Raw genomic sequence first — 20,971 nt, forward strand, 5'->3', positions numbered from 1 at the left:
TGTAGAATGTAGGAGAAAATGCACTAAAGCCTAAACCAACTGGTACGACTTGTGGAAGTGCCCTTTTGGATTCTATTAAAGTATCCAGTACTTAAGTTTCTCTGATTTTTGTTTCCTGCAAATAAAAAGCGTAACAGAGTAATTTGGGTTAGTTGTTTCTAGTTGTCGCTAGAATTGTCTCTAAAGAGTCTCGTTTATTCTGAAAGATTCACAGTTTATATTATATACTAAAGATATTTATGAAATGCACAATGATAGTTTTTTTAAAGGGGCCCGGAGAATTTTTTGAAAAAAAATTTCTTCCCATGATCGTGGAGGGATGAATGAGGGCTTGACTGAAAGAGCAGCCCGAGTTCTATTTAAAAAAAATTCAGCGAAGATTTTGAAAAAGTAGTTTCGCTGTAAATGCCTGTTGAAAATGCACTAAATAACAATAGATTTGGAAAAGCGGCGCGCTGATTGGCTGAGGCGCTGCTATTGTTGGAAAATGGGCGCCGTGGCGGCGTGCAAGGACCGACTCGCCGACAGAAAGCCGGCTGATATAGCACTCCTGCTGATCCAATATTTTCGTCGAATTTTTTTTAAACAGTTCGATAAATGGGCTTTCAGATGAGCCTTTATTCATCCCCGTACGATGTCGGGGAAAACCTTTTTTTTTTTAAAGTCCTCCGGGCCCCCTTAAAAATAACTGTCAATGCAAATTTTGAATTTTCGGAGCCAATTTTTGTAAAAATTTTCTATGGGAGCAAAATAATTTTCTGAGTAATAGTTCTTCGCTGTGATCTAATCTACCCAAAAAGGCTGAAAAATTATGAAAATTTTGACTCTTTTTATCTTGTTGAAAATCAATCAATCATTTAACGTGTAAGAAGTCGATATTGAGGTCGAATAACCCGAAATTGACATTGCAGAAGTCATGGTTGAAATCGGTGAAGCCAGGATTAAACTAAATTTATACCAATGCAAAAATGGAGTCAAGTTCAAGAACCATGGTAGAAGTCTCCAATTGTGGCAGGTCGAAAAAAATTTTTTTTTTTCTGATTGGCTCATCTGAAAGAGCTTCTCAAACTGTATAAAAAACGTTTTTAGAGTCTGCTCAAATCTTCGAAATTTTCGACATTTGGACTTGATAAAGGTTGAAATTCCGAAATTTTAACTGCTCATAGAGCAAAATTTTTCCATAACAAAATTTTTTTTTTATTTTTTTTTGGAATCTCTATAGTCGAATCTATGTGCTTGCGAAAATTGAAGCAAATCGGGCAACATTTGGGCTGTAAAAATTTTTTTTTGAGGATTAGTTTTGCACTAATTTCGCAAATACAAAGCATATACTTTTATTAAATTACAAACTACAAAAAAGTAATCAAATAGTGCTCTGAGGTCACTTGAGGTCATTTGAGGTCATCTGAGGTCATCTGAGGTCATTTGAGAACAATTTTTTTTGCCGTTAAATTACATTTTTTTATTTTTTTTAATTTTGAAAATAATAATTTTGAGCAAAAATATTGCTCATTTGATTTTGAAAATTTTTTGTTTCAATATCGATCGACGGTGAAGTGTACACATGCGCTCGCGATTCCGGAACTACCTCGCTCATTAATGATTATTTAATGGATGCATCAATCAAAATCACAGTATGAAAAAAAAATTTCCAAACTAATTTCTGGCTGGCAGTTCACTTCGAGAAAGTTAATTCTGTGAAACACACAAAATTGAAAGAGAAGAAGAGAAAGCTAAGAGAAAGATTGTTAATAATTTTCGATACCAGTGACAGGTATACTAAATATATATATTTATTCTTAAAATTATATAAGACGCTTGTTAATTGCAGAAAAATCAAAAACAGAAGAAATCCTGCCAACGACTGACTCCAAAGAAAGTAGAATTCAAACGAAGACAGAAGGTATGCTTTAAAGACTTCCCCACGGTTTTGGCCTAGATGGGCCTCGCGCAGAAAAAAATTCTGAAAAAACAGTATGTTCGGTGGTCCTTCTTATACTTATTTATTATTATTATCGTTTGACTTATTTTTTAAACAGATATATCTATTACAAGTCTAAAATTATAAAAGGGAATTTAGGCCATTATAATTCCCTCATTTTACATTTTTCCGTAAATCGGAATAGCGCGGACCAGAGTTACAAATTTTGTGAGCTAGCTGAGGTGAGCTATATGAGCTAGATGAGCTACAGCTCAGCTCAGCTCAGCTCAGCGATTTCGAGGTGAGGGTCAGCTCAGCTCAGCTCAGCTTAATTTTTCTGAAGAAAGCAAGCTCAACTCAGCTCAATGGTTCTTCGAGAAAAGTCAGCTCAGCTCAGCTAGCTCAATTTTAACCTCGACTTAGCTAGCCCAGCTCAGCTCAGCTTGAAAAATTGTCAGCTCAGCTCAGCAAGCTCAGATTGAAAAATCATCAGCTCAGCTCAGCTCAAGAACTAACAGATAAACCCCAGCTTAGCTCAGCTCAATTTTTCGACAAAATCCAGCTCAGCTCAGCTCAGCTCAGTTGTTTTCAAAGGGGTCAGCTCAGCTCAGTTCAGCTTAAAAAATTGTCAGCTCAGCTCAGCTCAAAAATTTTCAGATAAGCCCAAGCTCAGCTCAGCTCAGATGCTTTACAAGGGGGCCAGCTCAGCTCAGCTCAGCTCAATGGTTCTTCGAGAAAAGTCAGATCAGCTCAGCTAGCTCAATTTTAACCTCAACTCAGCTAGCTCAGCTCAGCTCAGCTTGAAAAAATTGTAAGCTCAGCTCAGCTAGCTCAGTTTGAAAAATCATCAGCTCAGCTCAAAAACTAACAGATAAACCTCAGCTCAGCTCAGCTCAAATTTTTCGAAATAATCCAGCTCAGCTCAGCTCAGCTCAGTTGTTTTCAAAGGGGTCAGCTCAGCTCAGTTCAGCTTAAAAAAATTGTCAGCTCAGCTCAGCTCAAAAATTTTCAAATTAGCCCAAGCTCAGCTCAGCTCAGCTCATTTTTTTCGAAAAAATCCAGCTCAGCTCAGTTGCTTTTCAAGGGGCCAGCTCAGCTCAGCTCAGCTTAAAAAAATTGTCAGCTCAGCTCAGCTCAAAAATTTTCAAATTAGCCCAAGCTCAGCTCAGCTCAGCTCATTTTTTTCGAAAAATTCAGCTCAGCTCAGTTGCTTTTCAAGGGGCCAGCTCAGCTCAGTTCAGCTTAAAAAAATTGTCAGCTCAGCTTAGCTCAAAAATTTTCAAATTAGCCCAAGCTCAGCTCAGCTCAGTTCATTTTTTCGAAAAATCCAGCTCAGCTCAGTTGCTTTTCAAGGGGCCAGCTCAGCTCAATTTCGACCACAGCTCAGCTAGCTCAGCTCACAAAAATTTTCAAAAATCTGCAACTCTGGCTCGGACCGAGAATTAAGATCACTTACGTTCGTTACACCTTTAATAGGGATGAACCTGAAATTGTCAACAAGGCAATCAAGGCCATCACGGCCAGCATGGCCATCAAGGCCATCGACCCGACCAAAAACTCGACCTAGTCGGAAATGGTGGGGTTTATATTGGCACCGAACGATCCTACCATGGATTTTTTTGATTTGATCGGTGGTGGGGTTTGGTCGGTGGGTGGTCGGCTTAAGTCGGTTTCTTTGTGTTTTTCGTTTTGACCGATTTTTTTCATTTCTCTCTGGCGATAAAAGAAAAAGAGATTGTCGACAAGGCCATCAAGGACATCATGGCCATCGAGGCTATAAAGACCATTTTAGAAATCAGCAAAAGTCCCTATAACCTGAATTCAACAACGCCCTCAAGGCCATCAATTCTAGAAAGTTGCGGGTTTCCTTTAAGACAGGCGCGGAGCGCACACCCGCTTTTTCTGCTTTCTGATCGTTGATTATTGCTTCAAAAGTATAAAAATTGATCTGCTTAGTTAAAACCATGGATGCTCGAAAACAATACCTTGGAAAAATCCCACGATTCCTTAATTCCTTCGAAGTGTCAAATGATGGCTCGGGGACCATGGCGAATCTTACCTTTATGATGTCTCGTGTCGTGCAAAGCCAACTCCCTGAGTTTGCTCCAAAGCAAATGTACAGGGCATTAGAAGATATATTGGAAAGAACCGAAGCCACTATGACTGTCGAGTCGTTTTTCGTTTTCCATTTTCAGGGCGGGCCTGTCATAAATTGCTCTTTTGAATGTGCGGTACCGCTTATCATATGAATTTTCGATTATAATCGGGATCATGGCTGTCGAATTCGCGTCCTATGATCTGTCAAAAAATTTTAGTGTGCGAATTAATATTTACGCGTCGTTTTTCTATCTTTCGCGTTCGTCTCGTTCAATCATCTTCAGAAAGCTTTAGAAAAAGATAATAGAAGTAAGCGCTTTAAAAGTCTCCAAAATTTCTCTAAAAATTAATTCTTTTTCTTTTCGAGTGACGACAGTTATCAAATAACCAGCTCTGATCTAGACGATCGAGAAATTGCAAAATTTATGGTTAAGAGGCCTCTTGAGCTTGCTGTTATATTTAAGACGATCTCTTCGAAAGAATGGCTCAGATTAAAAGCTGAACGATTGGTTAAAAGTTTTTCTTCCAAAAACTTGACAAGCCTTCAAATTGGAATCAAATATCTAAAGAAACAATAGATGTTTTGGAAATGACGAGGTGTTTAGACTACAGAATATATCAACTTCATCGTGCATATGATGAGCTACGTCTCCAACAAAGAATAAGACGATCTTACAATCAAGGTGGACGACATCAGGGTTATTACGAATTACTGTGTGGAAAATTTGTCTCTCTCACATCGTTGTTTCCAAAAAACTTGTGGTAAAATCGAATTATATGATGTGGAGTTCATTTTACCTTTTTAAGTCGTCGTCGTGGATGAGAAGTTCTGTTATGATGTCAATGTTCTACGATGTTTATCCTTTTCTTTCACTCTTTCCTTATTTTTTACGTGATTGTTACCCTTAAGCAATTTGTTCGATAAAATCTTGGATAAGGATTAATTGTTAAAGTATTTAGACGATGTCCGAGTTTGGCGTCTCTATGATGCCTGTTGAACCACCACCAGATGATTTATGCGCACTTGGTCCAGCGCCAAGCGTCATGAATATCGATTCTATTGATGCTGTGTCTAACTATGACTTTGACCCCAATGAAGCTCCTGTTAATCTTCTTCAAGTACCAAGGTTTTTATTCGTTCAAGATTGATTGAATTAAAGTTAATTTTGCATTTCAGTGTTCTTGATCTCGAGAGACTTGATAATCTAAATGAACCGCTTGGCACAGCTCCGTCAATTCTTAATATTGACACCATTTCTGTTTATTCCCACGATGAGGTTCAGGCGAATAACTCTGAACTGACTGATTTAACGGAGGTTTTTATGGTCGAGTTCCAAGTGTGATGAATCTTGACCAGGGTTTCGAAAAATTGGCAGCCATGCGGCGGCGAGGATTTATTCATACTCCGCGCGCCCTTCGCTTACGGCCTCCATTCATTTTTCGAATCCACGCTCTGGCGGCAAAGCCAGCCGCTGGCCGCTGGATTCCACTGGAGACCGAATTTCAGCCTCGGATAATGTAAAATTCGGACTGGGTCGCGTTAACGCAAGATGAATCACCAAGTGGCCGCTGAACCCTGGCGGCCAGCGGAGGTGGGTCTCTAAGAGGTGGAAACCAAAAGAGTATGAGTGGGTTGTGGCTGCCGCCTGGCCTCGTATTTTTCGAGACCCTGATCTTGACCATATAAACACAATGAACGAATGCGTTCCAAGTGTACCGTCTTCATCAGATTTCGACATAATGAACGGATGCGTTCCAAGTGTACCATCTTCATCAGATTTCGACATAATGAACGAACGAGCGCCTTCTGTGCCAGATATAAGTTCTCTTACGATTGATGAGGATTCAGAAATTCAATTATCGACGTCTTCAGTGAATGAATTAGGAGCGGAAGCAGATTGCTCTTCGCACCTGCAAAGTTATGGTCATGAAAATGTGAGTGAGGATATACAAGATTCCGACTACACTTACAATCATGTCAACGGGACAGAAATTCAAAATTCGATGGACACACCGGAGAATCAATATCTGCAAGATCACGAAGAAACGATGGAAATGATAAAACAATCGCAAAATGGTCACCTTGAGGCGCTTACGAAAACTGAAAATGTCACACGATCACGCTTCCAAAAAATCGCACGCAAACCAAGCACTCATAGACCAAGTCTTCTTGAGTGCAGTCGGACGAAGAATTTTCCATTAACCAGAACAAATTCTTCAACTCGTTCCCTAAGAAACGCGTTCAAGAAAGAATCAAAAGCAAAAACAACAGGCTTAAGGCAAGCTCTGGCAAGAAGTAGGCTCCGCGAGATCGCCGCATCGGTCGAAATCACCGATCAACGGTCTGCAGACTCTCTAAGAGAGCTTAGTTTTCTATCAATGACTGATAAACTTGCCACGAAAATAATCAATGATGTGACAAAGATAATATCGTCAAAGAAAAAGTCAAAATTAGGTGATATTCTCTCAAAGGTATAATCGTTTTTTAAGAATTTTCTAACATTCTTAAGCTGAAATCTTCTCCCGCTTTTACGGCGAAAGAAGCAGAAAAACTTTTTGCAAAGTTTTTAGTTAAAGAGCTTAATACAAAAAGGGTGGTAGGCGGCCTTTTGAACAGACCTTCAAAGAATGAAAAATATTTTACCTAAAAATTTTTCTATCTTTACTTGTCTGCCCAAACGACCGCTTACAACCCAATAGATACAATGGACCGACGTCTCGTCCATCGATTAAATTGTCCAATTATAAAGGTGATGGGTCCTAGCAGCGCTCAGGCCCGACCGTTCAGAGTATCATTTCAAAATCTCGATAGAGATCTCGGCGAGTTGATCCAGTGGTAGCACACCCCGGCCGGACGCGGGAAACCGTTGTTCAATCCCAGGACTTGTCTAGCTTTTTAGCTTGAGCGCTGTTAAAATCCATCAAAGGATACTCTTGTTGTCGTAAATGTGGAAATAATTTTCCAACATCTTCTACTGCCTCAGCATTTCATGATCATGTTAAAATATGCTCTGGTCGAGTCTGCACAGGAAAGATAATAATTATCAGGATTGTCTAAGTATGCTGTGTTCTTATCAAAAATAAGATTGCAAAAAGCACTTTTCTTCTTTGGATTTATACAATAATCACCTTGGTAACTGTACGGCTTCCGTCACAAGCAAAGACTATGATGTGAAGCTATTGAAGAGAAAAGATGCCTACAAATGCTGTGGAAGTCGTCCAACAAAACAGAATGGCCGGGTAAAACGACAGCATGAGATCAGACAATGCGTTTTGCCAACCTGCTTTATATGCTGCCAGAGGATCCCATTAGAGCATATTGAAGACCACGTGAGTAATCACAAAGATGACTTCGGCTCCGGTCTAGTTCAAGCTGTTAGAGAAGAACCTGTCAGGGTGCAAAAATCATCTGAAGAGCCTTATCTTCTTGAAAATCAAGAGGCACCGCATTCATCAAAAAATTTGCCTACAGTGTTAACGAAAAATGTCGAGGCAAGTGAGCAGATGCTTTTTATGCCTCAAGAAGTCGGGATTCTATCAAAATCAACGATAGAGCATTTGGATGCTGACGTTCGTCTCGAAAAAATATCACGCGCCTCTAGAGAAGAGGAAGGAAGTGTTGAACAGAACCAAGAGCAGGAACTAAACATTCAGCCTCGCTCTATTCTTAAAAAGAATAAAACGACGAATTCTGAGGAAGATGACTCTGATCCTGATTGGATAGATGAAAATCCCGCTGAGCGGCTTGAACTTGAAAAAGAAAACTTGATAGGTGCACTTGAAGAAATTGCCAGTACATCTTCCGTTCCAAGTATTTTGGAAGCTCTGTCAACTTTGAAAACAACCGAGGAAATTAAAAGTGAAATGCAAAACCTGAGTGAGCAGAATCAAAATACTCTCATCAAAATGCAGCTTTTACCAAGGTTTGTGAAGAGAAAATTTTATAAAAGAATAGAACAATTTATAAAAGATTATAATTCTAGTGAAATAATGAAAAATATGCTTGACAAATCAACTTGGAAAAATGAGAACGTGATTTTAAAAGCGGTATTAAAAGAAAATAATTCGCAAGAAAGAATTCATGTTCTTTCCTCGACATTTGGAATTAAGGACCGGTCAAAAAGTCCAAAACAATATTGATAGAGTAAATGGAAAAACACCCTATTATAAATATCGGAAAGTTGAGCGACCTCGCTTTAGAAAAAGAAACTGAAGAAGCTTGCAGATGAAAAAGAATCTGGGGAAAATTATGCCAATTTCAATCAGATCAAATCCGCGAATATTTCATTAGATTGGATTATAAAATTAATGAATTTTACGATCTCCATCATGTCTATAATCCTATATTTGTTTCGGCAATAGACGCATTTCTTGACGAGAGAGCTTTCATTGATCCGAGTCAAAAGAAAGCAACTCTAAGGGAATCCTTAATTCTTGACCGCACTGTCTTGAAATATCTTCGTGAAAAATGTGATACGCGAACCCATAAAATTGACTTGCTACGACCAACGACTCAGTCTCTGACCACTTCGAGAAGAATACTGAAAAAAACTCTTGAAGAACTTCACGCTGAATTTATTAGTGAATATCCACAGCTTACACACCTAACTTTGAAGGAGTTCAAAAGTATGACTCCATTTTACTACATTCCGCCCTCACGTACAACGCAAGTTGTATGCGCCTGCGAGATAGGGTCTTAAATCGTGAATTATTATAAATTTATTGTCACTGTAATGGAAATCACACCATGATATGATTAAGACCATTTATTAGTCCTGCCTTAACAAGGGAACTTATGAGAAGGCTGCGCAGAGCCTTGGAAAGAAATTAGGACAGGAGACTCTTTTCTTAGATATCACAGTTCATCGCAGAATCCGTTAACAGGTCCTAACAAGATCTTGAGGATAAAAAAGCCCCCCTCCATAAGACGTTCCCGCATTGGCAGGCTTCAATTTCAAAGAAATCTTGGAAAGGAGCACCTGTGCAACAACGGACAAACAATATTGTGTCACTGATCGTAAAAAGAAGACAAGTTGCTTTGTTCACCCAAAAAAATTCAACATCCTGCAGCGACTGCACTCACAAGAGTTGCGTTGGTCCGGATGAATTTATGGAAGACTTTGATCGAGAAATATTCGAAAAAGTCGTACAAATGCATCCTGACGAGACCGTTGCCTTTGACAGATTCGAACTCCTCAAAGCTGGAGTTAAAGCTGAGACAGCTTTTGTTTCTGGTAGCGAAACTCGCGGTAAAATGCCAATACGGCAATTCTTCGATCAGCTTAAAAGTATGACGAGAGAAACACTTGCCCATAGCATCGACAAGAGCAGAAATAAAGAAGATCTTAAAGTATATGAACATGGAGATGTTAAGCCAGGGAGTCTTCATCTTGAGCCGAGGGTCTTAAATTGTATCGAATGAATACGTCAAGTGTGTCTATAAGCAAGAACTTTCTGAGACCCGTGGAAAGCTTGACTACGCCTCGACGTTTGTTCTTCAAAATAATACTGCGTCACAGTTCGGGATCAGAAAATTCATTAATTTCGCTTGGCTTGTTTACATGAACCCTAAAAATAGCATGAATATCTTCAAGCCGGGCGCCTTGGATTGAATTGTAACGTTTTAACGGCGGTCGCTCGATGGAATGAAAACGAAATACAAAAAATGCAATACTTTCATTTTCTTATGGAGAAGAAATTTGCCGGAGCGCCGATTGAGGCGGAAAAAATGATTGTTGAAAATTTTAAAAATCGAAACATAAATTTCACAGTCATTAACAGGATTTCTGAAAGGGTTCGAAAGGGTTAAAATTTGCATTTTAATGTTGACGATAATTCCATTATGGCTCGTCGGTAGGTAATGGTCTATTTCGATCTTGCGGATTTATAAGATCTTTGAATTTCCCGAACCCTGTTTTACATAATGCGAGCTCTGAATTCAAATCGAGGGAACATTTTCACCATGCCATTTCAAATAACGATGGCCTGCGGAGAACTTATATTTTCAAAACCAGCCGCCATGGAAAAGGTATTTTTTCCGCGAAACTAATTCTAGAATTCTGAGGCCTCGTCGATGGCGCCCATAGTCACTGCGCTACCACGATAAAAAATGCGAAACTTGTAAATCGCTGTGGTACTCTTGATGAATGCCTCGGATTCTTGAAGGAAAATGAGCAGAAGCTGCGGACAGAAGAAAAAGAAAAACGCGCAAAACAAAATTTTGCTGGGCGAGAATATGCCATTCTCAAGAATAAAAATGAAGAGACCACGAAATCTTCCGTAAATCTCAACATACCGTCAATTAAATCGATTCGTATGATAAACTTCGACGCAGCAAGAGGAGCTCTTTATGCAAAAGACATAGTCTGCAGCTGCGATCTCTGTTCCAGTGGAAAAATTAGTCTCTGTGTTCGAAATTCTGGAAACACATTTTCCAGAAAAATCGGACAGAAAGACGGAACAATAATTATTGATAATAAAAATCAGCCTCAAAGAAGACCCGTCAATCTTCGAGAATTATCAAACAAACAAACAATCAGCGATTACGTCTACTCTGCAACAGATATTCAAGCTCAGTTAAGGGTTTTAACGACCGAACGTCATTAACTAAAACAGGGCTATATGCTCTAGAGAACCCTGATTAAGATTGCGCTCTTAAGATTAGAAAATACAAATAAAACAGTCAGTATCCTCTACCCTGTGGCCCGCCAAAGGTGTGACTCTAGAGCTTTAAAACCTAATTTTCTGTTTTTCTTAAGCGAAATATCAAAATCTTCTCTGAAAGCGGAAATTTCCAAAGTCCGGGGTCAAAATCGTTATCTTGTCCGAATTTAAAATTCGAGAAACAGATTTTTGCTCATATCCTACATCTTCCGTCGGAAACATGACTCAAGGCACTTATAATGACCCAAGCCTTAAGAAACGAAAAAAAATTTGTGCACCATTATTGCTGTCATCAAAAGATGAAAACCACGCGGCACTCTTGATCGTTAATGTCAAATCTCGCTCAGTTACTGTCTATGATACAAATGGGGCTATTGGAAATTATCAAAACGCCATTGATAGTTCGAAAAAAAAACTTCTTGATACTATTGGAAAAATTCTGAATGATCAGGGCCCTTGGAAGAAAAAACGCGAAAATGTTCCGCAAACGAATCGTGATTGCGCGGTCTATGTGCTCAACAGGTTAAAAAAAATCTTTAAAATTATTTGTTGCTTAAAATTATTTATAAAAATTATTAAAGAATTGAGCAAGAATTCAAAGCTGGAACACCAGAAATAACATCGTCGAATATTCTTGAGATCAAGGAAAATCAACTCAAAAAAATTAAGTATGGCAATATTAATAAATACAGTTCATAAATTTAAGTCATTGGGTGTGCAATAAAACAACTCCATCAAAAAGAGTCGCACAGCATTCAAGTGAAGTCAATGCTGAATCGAAAAGAGTCCGTTTTTCCTGATCTGGAAATATCACGATTACATTTTTTTTCCTCGTTGTTAAATACAAATATTCCTAATTGTTAATTCTTGTTTTTGAAATTCTCTTTTCTGTGAGTAAAAGAAAGGCAAAAGAAAGAAGAAATCAAATCATTGAATTCAGAATGCTTATAATTTTTTTTATTGCCCGTGTGACTATAAAATAAAACAGCCATTCTTCAATCAAATCCTGAAACACAGAAGATATTTAATATTTATCATCGATTCAAACTGTCTGTATGTTCTCATAACGGAACATGGGTGATGCCTCGACACAGGTCAGAAAAATGAGCGCAATATCTATGTTAGAAAAATGGAAAACTAGTTAATTGAAAAATTGTTTTCTCCATCTTAAGCGTAAAATATAAGATCGGCTGCCCGTTTAGCGCCCCGTCGTTATCTATTTTTCAGAGACCCGTCTAATCTGAACGATGAATTATATTCTTCGATTTTGTAGAGCTCCGACTTCTTCACTTTTAGTCTTCTATTTCACTTCTACTTTCCTTTTATTTCTAGTCTGAGTTTCAAAATAAATCTTTAGATTTTTATAGAGGGCTTTGAAAGAGTCGCTCTCATTCCGAGACTTTGACCAAGTTATCCCATTTTGATATTTTCAAATTGTTTGTATAAAAGAATAGGCTTTGATGATCATAAAGCAAAAATAATAAAGATAAAATCATTTACCGTTCAGATTTGACGGGTCTCTGAAAAAACGGTCATGGCGGGGCGCTAAACGGGCAGCCGCGCTCAGCCGATGTTCTATCCATAATATCCATGTTCTATCCTTAATATCATACATTAGTTATGGAGTCTTTATGGTTCAAAGGGCATGAACGAGAGTGCTGGCGCCGACCATGTTTCTTCGGATACGAAAAAACAAATTTCCTTCTCGGAGATTCACAGGACTGTTTGAATATAAAAAGATGATAGAACAGTTAGGTCTACGCGGAAAAAATACTTTAATGGGGGCGTCCTTATGGAGAGATAATTTTGAACACATTTTCTTAAAGCTCTTGATATGCCTGTTCAGAATCGCGAATAAACATCATATCGGGGGTATTGGGAATTCGAGAAAAATTCGATTTTATGGTTTGTGGGCCTCTTTTCGGCGGCCATCATATCTATATCCCGATGCCCCCGATACAATTTTTAATCGCGATTCTGAATGAGCATCTTGAGATCTTTAAGTAGACGCGTAAAAATTTTCAAAATATGAGGGTGCGACCTGCTTTTGGTTTTCCGCGGAGTCCCCTTATATATGTGTTTCATTAGCTAAAGTAAGAAATTATTCAAACACCACTTTAGATAAAATATTTCGGAAAACACAAATTAAAGAAAAAAAACTGGATTATTACGTCATATTCTGGTGCCTGTTTAACTGAATTAGCAGTCCTGATGAAAGTAGGACAAATCTGCGATGAGGAAAGAAGACCAATTCTTCAAATCAAGAGCCGGAATGCCTGGAACTATGGTGAAAATCTACCGGAGAGATTTTTATGCGAAAATTGCCATACAAATTGTCATTCGCGCGTCTCCGGAACAGTTCTAGTCTATGCTGGACACAACAATATTCTGAAGGCATCAACACTGGCATTCCAAGATGTTGACCTAGATAAAGCAATTCAGGATAGTTCTTTCTCTATCTAAATCGTCGCAAGAACATTTTTTTTATCTATGTCCGATTATAAAGATAATTAACAAAATAAAAATAAAAGAACTTTTCAAAGGTTTTACATAGAACCCTTACATCGCTGTTTACGAATGCAAGAAAAATCCTCTTTGTTCAACCTTTTCCACTTGCTAAGCCGCTTAGAACAATTGAAGAATCAACACAAAAATGGCTCAAGAAGATATTAAGTGCAAAAGTACCTAGCTTAGCTAACTATTATCGAGTAAAACAGGAAGAGGTTTTCATTTAATTGGAAATAGAACTAAAAAATTGAATGTTTTTGAGTACCGATTCTTCAGAAGCCTCAAACAGCATTTTTTTTCGCCAGATAAAGTTCATCTGAAAGACAATTATGCTCGTCAATTAATCGTCTCAATTATTCAGGTAAAATTGAGGATACTCATAGAAGCTTAGATTTAAGGACCCTGCCCCCGGCATCATTCTTTTCGAAAAATGGATATTAAGCAAACAAGTCCTTAAATAAAGAATATTTTACAGTAACTTCAAATATCTTACTATCTGAAATCTTTGCCTTTTAAATTATTTTTAATAGAGCGTCGAAAAACAAATTTTAACAGCGAATGACAGTTATCCAGAACCACGGAGTCTTCCTAAACGAAAGAAAGGTATTTATAAACATGAAAAATATGGTCGAAATCCTCAGTGTTAAAGTTTCAGATCGTCAAACAATCTTCTTTGACTGCTCTAAACTCTCTCTTATGCCGTCGAGAAAAAAAAGTAATTGCTTGTATCTTTATTTTTTAAATTTTAAAAATATTAAGGAAATTTTCATCGCAGAATGCCTGGATTTTCTGACTGAGAAGATTTTTAAAAGAAGAACAAAACGAGAAGGAACAAACACAACATGCCTCATTCTTTTTAGTTTAAAGTGCTTTTTTATTTGCATCTTACACATATGCACGGTATAAAAATTATTTTTTGTTTTTAAAATTGATAAAATAATCGTTTTCATGTTTCAAATAAATAAAAATATGTAATTTACCGGCAAAAAAAAGTTGACCTCAAATGACCTCAGATGACCTCAAATGACCTCAAGTGACTTTAGAGCATTATTTGATTAATTTTTTGTAGTTTGTAATTAAATAAAAGTATATGCTTTATATTTGCAAAATTAATGCAAAACTAATCCTCAAAAAAAAATTTTTGCAGCCCAAATGTTGCCCGATCTGCTTCAATTTTCGCGAGCACATAGATTCGACTATAGAGTTTCCGAAAAAAAATAGAAAAAAAAATTTGTTATGGAAAAATTTTGCTCTACGAGCAGTTAAAATTTCGGAATTTCCACCTCTGACAAGTCCAAATCTCGAAAATTTCAAAGATTTGGGCAGACTGTAAAAACGTTTTTTATACAGTTTGAGAAGCTCTTTCAGATGAGCCATTCAGAAAAAAAAATTTTTTTTTCACCCTGCCACAATTGGAGACTTCTACCCATGTCCTAGTTAGTATCGGATAGGGTCGGGTAACATTGCCAATACATTGGTAGAGTGGGATCGAATCCTGCCTGGACACTGTTATTTTTATTTTCTATTGGTGGAACCGCGGGCTCGCTCGCAGTGAAAACTCGAAACGCGTCGCGGCAAAAGCTTCTCGCCCCGGAGCGTCACCATCAGAGTACGACTGCGCGCTTGAAAGTGGTTCGTTCCTGAAATTTTAATTCTTCCGAAGGTCATTATCTCGGAAACGGAAGGGATTGGAAAAAAATTAAGAACACAATTACAATACCCCTTTTTTCATTCATAACTCTCAGAACTAAATTTTGGTCCGATTTGCGTTCGGTCCCTAGGGCAAGCTCGATTTAAGAATGAGGCTGCAAAAGTCATACAATAGAATAAAGCACTACATCTCTCCACTCCGATCTTTAGAATTTTCATATCGTGCCTACGAGCTGAATTATTAACACTCGAGAATTCCATTTGAACCATTCGAAGAATCCCGATATGGTTCGGGCATATCTCGAATGGTTCGGGAAAATTCCGCCGCCGTGCAAAAAGAAATTTGAAAATGACTCAAGTGTAGAATAAAAAACGCGCGCGTAAAGTAGCACCACCGAACCGGGCGGCAAAGGGCGGCGCAAGGCTGTGCTATTCAATAGCCCCCATTTCAAGTGTACATAAGTAATACTCGGATTGGCACTATGAAAACAAGTCCACTAAAAAGGTCAAGGTCTCTACGACATACAGTTTTTGATGGAATTTTTGGACATCAACTTTTGGACATTTTTCTAATTTGAACTAGTTTCCTCGGGACTTTTTTTAAGTGATTCTATGAAATTTATGGACAATTTTGTTCACCAAAATTCTCTTTTTTTTCTGTCAGTTAGTTTTAGTTTCTGATCAAAAATATAAATTTTCTATAAAAAGATAAAATTAAAGGTTGATTCCGTGCCCTAGAAATTTTATTTGTCTTTCGAAGGAAGATTAAAAGGTTACGATCGAGTTCTTCCTCAAAAAAAATTTTTATAGGCGATTTTGGTGGGACATTTCTAGGGAGCGTGTATCAATTTTTTGGAGAAAACCTAGCAACGAAAAATGATTTCTTTTTTTGAAAAGACCACGGGCTTATCAATGAACTAGGGCTGAAACTGTCAATCCGAATATTTAAGGTACTTATGTATACTTGAATTCTAGCTTATGTTTTTCGATCAAAACTTAGAAAGAAAATAAAAACTTTGGTTCGTATGCCAAATTTTATCTAATTTGAATAAGAAATTCAGGCCTCCTACAAAAGTGACAAAATAGCGCGTGGCGCTCACTCGGCCTTGTCCCTTAAATCGAGTAAGTCATTGATATCGGTTTATTAAAAAAAATATCAATAAAGAAAATGCGATCATTATTCTCTGAAATTAAAACAAAATAGTTCAATTTAAAAATAACTTGATCAAATACAGTGAGTTTTTCCTCTTTGTAAAAATGAGTTTTCGCGGGGCACGTTTTTTCATGTAAATAAGCATATACTGTATATATAATATACAAAGTTGATAAATGAAGTAAAGGAGTTTATTTGCAGATCGATTTCGGTCAAAGGACCATCTTCAGTGCAGAGAACTAAACTATCTGAAAAAGTAACCCAAACATAACTACCTACCGTCTCGGAGTTGAGGACGAACTAGTATTCGTTGAGCAAAAAATAACTGATGCTCTCCAGTGTTCTAGAGATAAACAATAATTTGGAATTTTTAGTGATTTTCAGAGGCACCAAAATGGTTTCGGTACTTTAATTTAATTACTTAAGGCTGTTTTACAAAAATATACCGCATTTCGATGTTGCGATAAAGAATACAGACAGCTACAGGGTCTTTCGATGGGCGACTTAGTGTCTCCGAAACTTGCCGATCTGTTTTTAGACTATTTAGAACGTAAATCAGTTGATCAGTTCATTCAGTGCGGAATCATTCATTCATACAAAAGGTATCTTGATGATACGTTTTTAGTGTATAAAAAAGGACATTTAGATGAAATTTTAAACGTCTTTCAAAATTTAAATGAAAAAATAAAAGTGACAGTCGAATATCCGATCGAAACAAAATTAAAATTTTTGGATTTTGAACTCTTATTTTTGCTCTAAGCCTTTACTGATAGAACAGAAGGATAGCTTTTCGAGACTTCTCATTTTGCTCTAAGCCTTTACTGATAGAACAGAAGGATAGCTTTTCGAGACTACTCATTTTGCTCTAAGCCTTTACTGATAGAACAGAAGGATAGCTTTTCGAGACTACTCATTTTTGCTCTAAGCCTTTACTGATAGAACAGAAGGATAGCTTTTCGAGACTACTCATTTTGCAACCGTTAAGCCTGCAATAAAAACGAACTCAAAAATAAAATTGTCATGAAAAGGCTACTCTGAATAGCAAAAAAGGCGAGCACAATTTCAATAAGATGAGCAAAAACTTTTTTTGGAACGCCCTTGTTATGTTTCCGAATGTCCCAAATGACTGTAAGGATGCTCCTGCGGTGAACCTTTTCAATTTCTTACGACGCATCCGATAGTTCTGTCGGCTAATTTTCTAAGTTTCCCTCTTCGTTTTTATCAGGCTTTTTTCTTATATATTCTGGCCGAAGTTATTGAGTCCGAACGAGTGTGCCGCTAGTACTCGTGTAAAAAAAGAGGAGCGTAAAGGAACAGATGACAAAACGTAAGAGTCAGCGGGAGTGCAGAGAAAGTGGGGCGTGATGGGGCTTTGATCAAGCTATTAAAAGGCTTTGATTGACAAGCTTAAACTAGGGCTAAAGCTAGAATACTACACCCTACCCCCACTTAGGGAAAGAGGACATGTTCCTAAGTTCTATACGATTAAATCTAGACTGTAAATAATGATTTAGAGAGTAGCGCACAAAAACGGAGAAGGTGAGTTTTGTTGAAATTAAAACAGAAGATGAGTTAAAAGATAGCAAAAAAGAGATGAAGATGTACAGTCGTAGAGAAATCGGATTTGTTGAGCAAATGGGAGCGGCGTATCAAGGGCGGCGATTGTATCGGCGACGAAGATAGTCCGCAGGAGTTAGTAGTCTGACTGCACAGGGTGCACAGGTGCACTATCACTCTGCGAAAAATATAAGAAATTGATTTTGAGGAACATACCGATCTGTGCTAATAAGTTCAGTCAAATTCCTGTTTAAGCGGACTTTTGATGTCGCGGTAGGGATTAACGGACTACAAAATAAAAATTCCGCCAAATTTATCAGAGAGTTTAGGGTCTTAGCTATTATTTCTATTAAAAAAATATGAAATCAAATATCAGGAAGGTACCTAAACTGTGGTAATAAAATTGGCAAAATCGTTGTTGACACCCTTAAGATGGGATGGTTGAAGTCGGAATCCAAGCTGTTGTCGGGTAATTGTCTGGAGTTGAAGTTGCTGAGGAAGGTGGTCGGTATATTGAAAAGGGGAAATCGGCGAAAGAGGAGAGGTTAGTAGTTGTTTGAAGCGGGATTGGCGAAGGCGGTAGCGGCGATACAGATAACGTTGATGAGGTTGTTGACGGAAAGTACGGCGGGTTTCGGTGTTAAAATGGCAAGGATGAGATACAGGACAGCGGCGGCGTTATGAGCGGCTAAGTTGACATTGTTGAAGTAGGTGGCGAGGTCGTGGTCGGTAGAATGTTGCTGATTGTGGTCATCGAGATTGTTGTCGGTGAGGTTGCTGTCGTCGAGGTTGTTGTTGGTGAGGATGTGATTGCTGTTGATGTTGTCGTGTGTTTGTTGGAGTTGTTGTCGTCGGAGTTGTTGTTGGTGGATTTTGTGTCTGTGGTGCAATCCACGGCGGTGCTGGTCAACTTTGAGCTACTTTTTCAAAGGCTAAGGGTTAAGTTCTAGGGTGAGGTCTTTCTTAGTAAACTAACGATGTCGTCAAATGATTCCTGCGGTTTGGCCTCAGAGAATTTCGTAACCAATTTCGAAAAATCGATCGGACTTGACGTATGATTAGGGTTTTTCACGGGAGCGCGCGGGGCTCGGAACGCCTTCTGACCGCGATTGCCGTTATCACTTTTTCTGATGGGTTTTATATGAAAATTAAGGACAATACTAAATCGAGGATGAGGATAAATAATATGCTATCAAATTTTTAGTTTTCTTTGAAAAAAAGGCTAAAAAATGGCAATTTTAGTGAAAAATCCTCACTTTAACACTGAACACACTCAGACACAGTCTCGATTTTTGAATATGATCAATCTCAAGCATAAAAAATTCACCTCTAAAATTTTTGGATAGCCGAAAATAGCCGGTCACCCAGAAATCCGCATTTAACTAGAACTTTTTGGCATTGCGCGCGCTGGAGTCGCGCACGGGGTCAGCGCCTGGCCTGAAAACGCGTATATTTACTCACTCCCCCGGAGAGCAGTCCGAACCTTTCTGTAGAAGGTGACGAAATAAAGTGGTTCGATGCAATTATTGGGGGATTTCCGATTTAAACATGATAATTTCATTGTAAATAATGCGGCTTACCCTCGAAAATGCCGAAAAATGCTAATTGTCAATTAGTTTCTGAACATGGGTTTGCAGAAATGTTAAAGATTCACAAAAAAAACATATTCCTTCGGCAGAAGGAGTCCGAACTTTTCCAGAGATTTAAAAAAGAAGTCAAAGCAGACTATTCTTACTTTTTTTCTAGAGAAATCAGAGCCGAAGTACCTTGTATCCCATGAAATAGTTAATGGATATAATGTTAGATACTGCTGTATAATAATAATTGTTATTTAACAAAAATAACCATTAGTTTCACCATGTTCAAAATCCCATAGAAAACTATTTTGGGAAATTTTCACTGAAAAATCTCCCTTGCACCAAGTGCGCCAAGACAGCGCGCGCTGCACCACCAAAACGTCGACCGGCGCCTCTGATTTTTGTATTTTTAGAATCAGCGGGTCAAATTAAGCTAACGATGAAATTTTCAGAAAAAAGTGATAAATACCATTTTCCCGTGAGAAACCCTACGTATGATTATTCGTAAGAAGTAATCGACAGTCACAAGCTGTTACGGAATGCATCATTTGGTATGGTTAGGGGGTTCACAGTGGGAAAATCGGCAAATTTAAAAGTACATGTATCTATATTGTAACCTTACAAAAAGATTGGTTTTCATCTAATGATCATTTAATTTCATTAAAAGAAAACCCAAAAAGCACATTTTCACCCCAAAAATCGCGTGACAAGGGTAGACAAAACATATTTTTGCCTGTAGAAAACAAGTGCCAAAAGGTTACCTCGTAATTTTCCAGCATATAAAAGAGCAGATCAAGCGCTTTCAAGTGATAGTCATATGATCTTGTGGTCTCGTGAGGAAAAAATTCTAGAGCCGATTTTCTGTCAAAATCCTTCACTTTTGGCCAAGAGGGGTGTTCGAATCCCGACGATGACATTTTTTTTTCAAACCATTTTTTCCAAATAAAATGATCAACACTGATCATGTGATCTAGCGTGAGTCCTTTTTTGTCCTTCGGAGGGCTTTTCTGGTGGAAGAGTGCTCCTGGAAGAAGAAAATTTTCGACAAATTTTTAATTTTAAGGGGCTTGACGGCTTTTAGAAATGCTAAAAATTTATATCAAAATGCTTCTCTACTCATAAGGGTGGTATGCGGTTATCTGTGTACCATACCCGTGAATCTCCTATTTTAGTTTCATGGGTACCGGTACCAGTGAATTCTAAATTTCAGTTTCGTGGGTATCAGGTACTTGCGAACGCTCTCTTTAAGTTTCGTGTGTACCAGGTCCCCGCGAATGCTATTTTCAAAGCTCGTGGGTACCGAAGTCTTACGAACGCTTTTCAACTTTCATGAGACTCAGAAGATAGAAGACAATGGAAAAGCGCTCATCTTAAAATTAATGATAAGCTCCAACTTATGATTGCCTTGACTCAAGGTAACTCAAGGTTGACTGAAGGTAACCCTAAGTAACCCTAGACTAGACCCCGGCATCTTAGGCCCGAAGGGGCGGAGCCCCGAGGTAAGGGGCTTAGATTAAGATAGAAAGGTCGACCTTAATAGGTTGATATTGACTGAGTCAAAACAAGGTCTAGAAAAATTTCTACCAACCGCAGCTGCTTGGTACCCAGGAAACTTAATAACAATGTTCGCGGGTCATGGGTACCCATGAAAGTCAAAACTAATGTTCGTGGGGACCTGGTACACGCGAACGTTGAGAAAAGCCTTCACGGGTACCTGGTACACATGAAACCAAAGTTGAGCATTCACGGGTCCGTGGTACCCACGAAACAAAAAAGAGCATTCACGGGTACAGGTACACAGATAACCGCGTACAACCCTCATAAGGTGTCCTTTTTATAGATATT

At 38.2% G+C, this 20,971-nt stretch overlaps 1 protein-coding gene across 1 annotated transcript; it reads left to right on the plus strand.

Annotated features, from left to right (window-relative positions):
- Positions 1–6,752: 6,752 nt before the first annotated feature.
- On the plus strand, positions 6,753–14,414 carry LOC145710751 (uncharacterized). The gene is made up of 10 exons (XM_081788474.1): positions 6,753–10,731; positions 10,777–10,816; positions 10,938–11,203; positions 11,263–11,349; positions 11,388–13,130; positions 13,232–13,392; positions 13,473–13,550; positions 13,720–13,792; positions 13,845–13,904; positions 13,949–14,414. Exons 5-10 carry the CDS (start codon positions 12,893–12,895, stop codon positions 13,984–13,986), a joined length of 648 nt encoding a protein of 215 aa, XP_081644600.1. The 5' UTR covers positions 6,753–10,731; positions 10,777–10,816; positions 10,938–11,203; positions 11,263–11,349; positions 11,388–12,892; the 3' UTR covers positions 13,987–14,414.
- Positions 14,415–20,971: the final 6,557 nt, after the last annotated feature.

This window comes from Oikopleura dioica, chromosome YSR, assembly GCF_907165135.1.
Source record: "Oikopleura dioica chromosome YSR, OKI2018_I68_1.0, whole genome shotgun sequence".
Classification (NCBI taxonomy): Eukaryota; Metazoa; Chordata; class Appendicularia; order Copelata; family Oikopleuridae; genus Oikopleura; species Oikopleura dioica.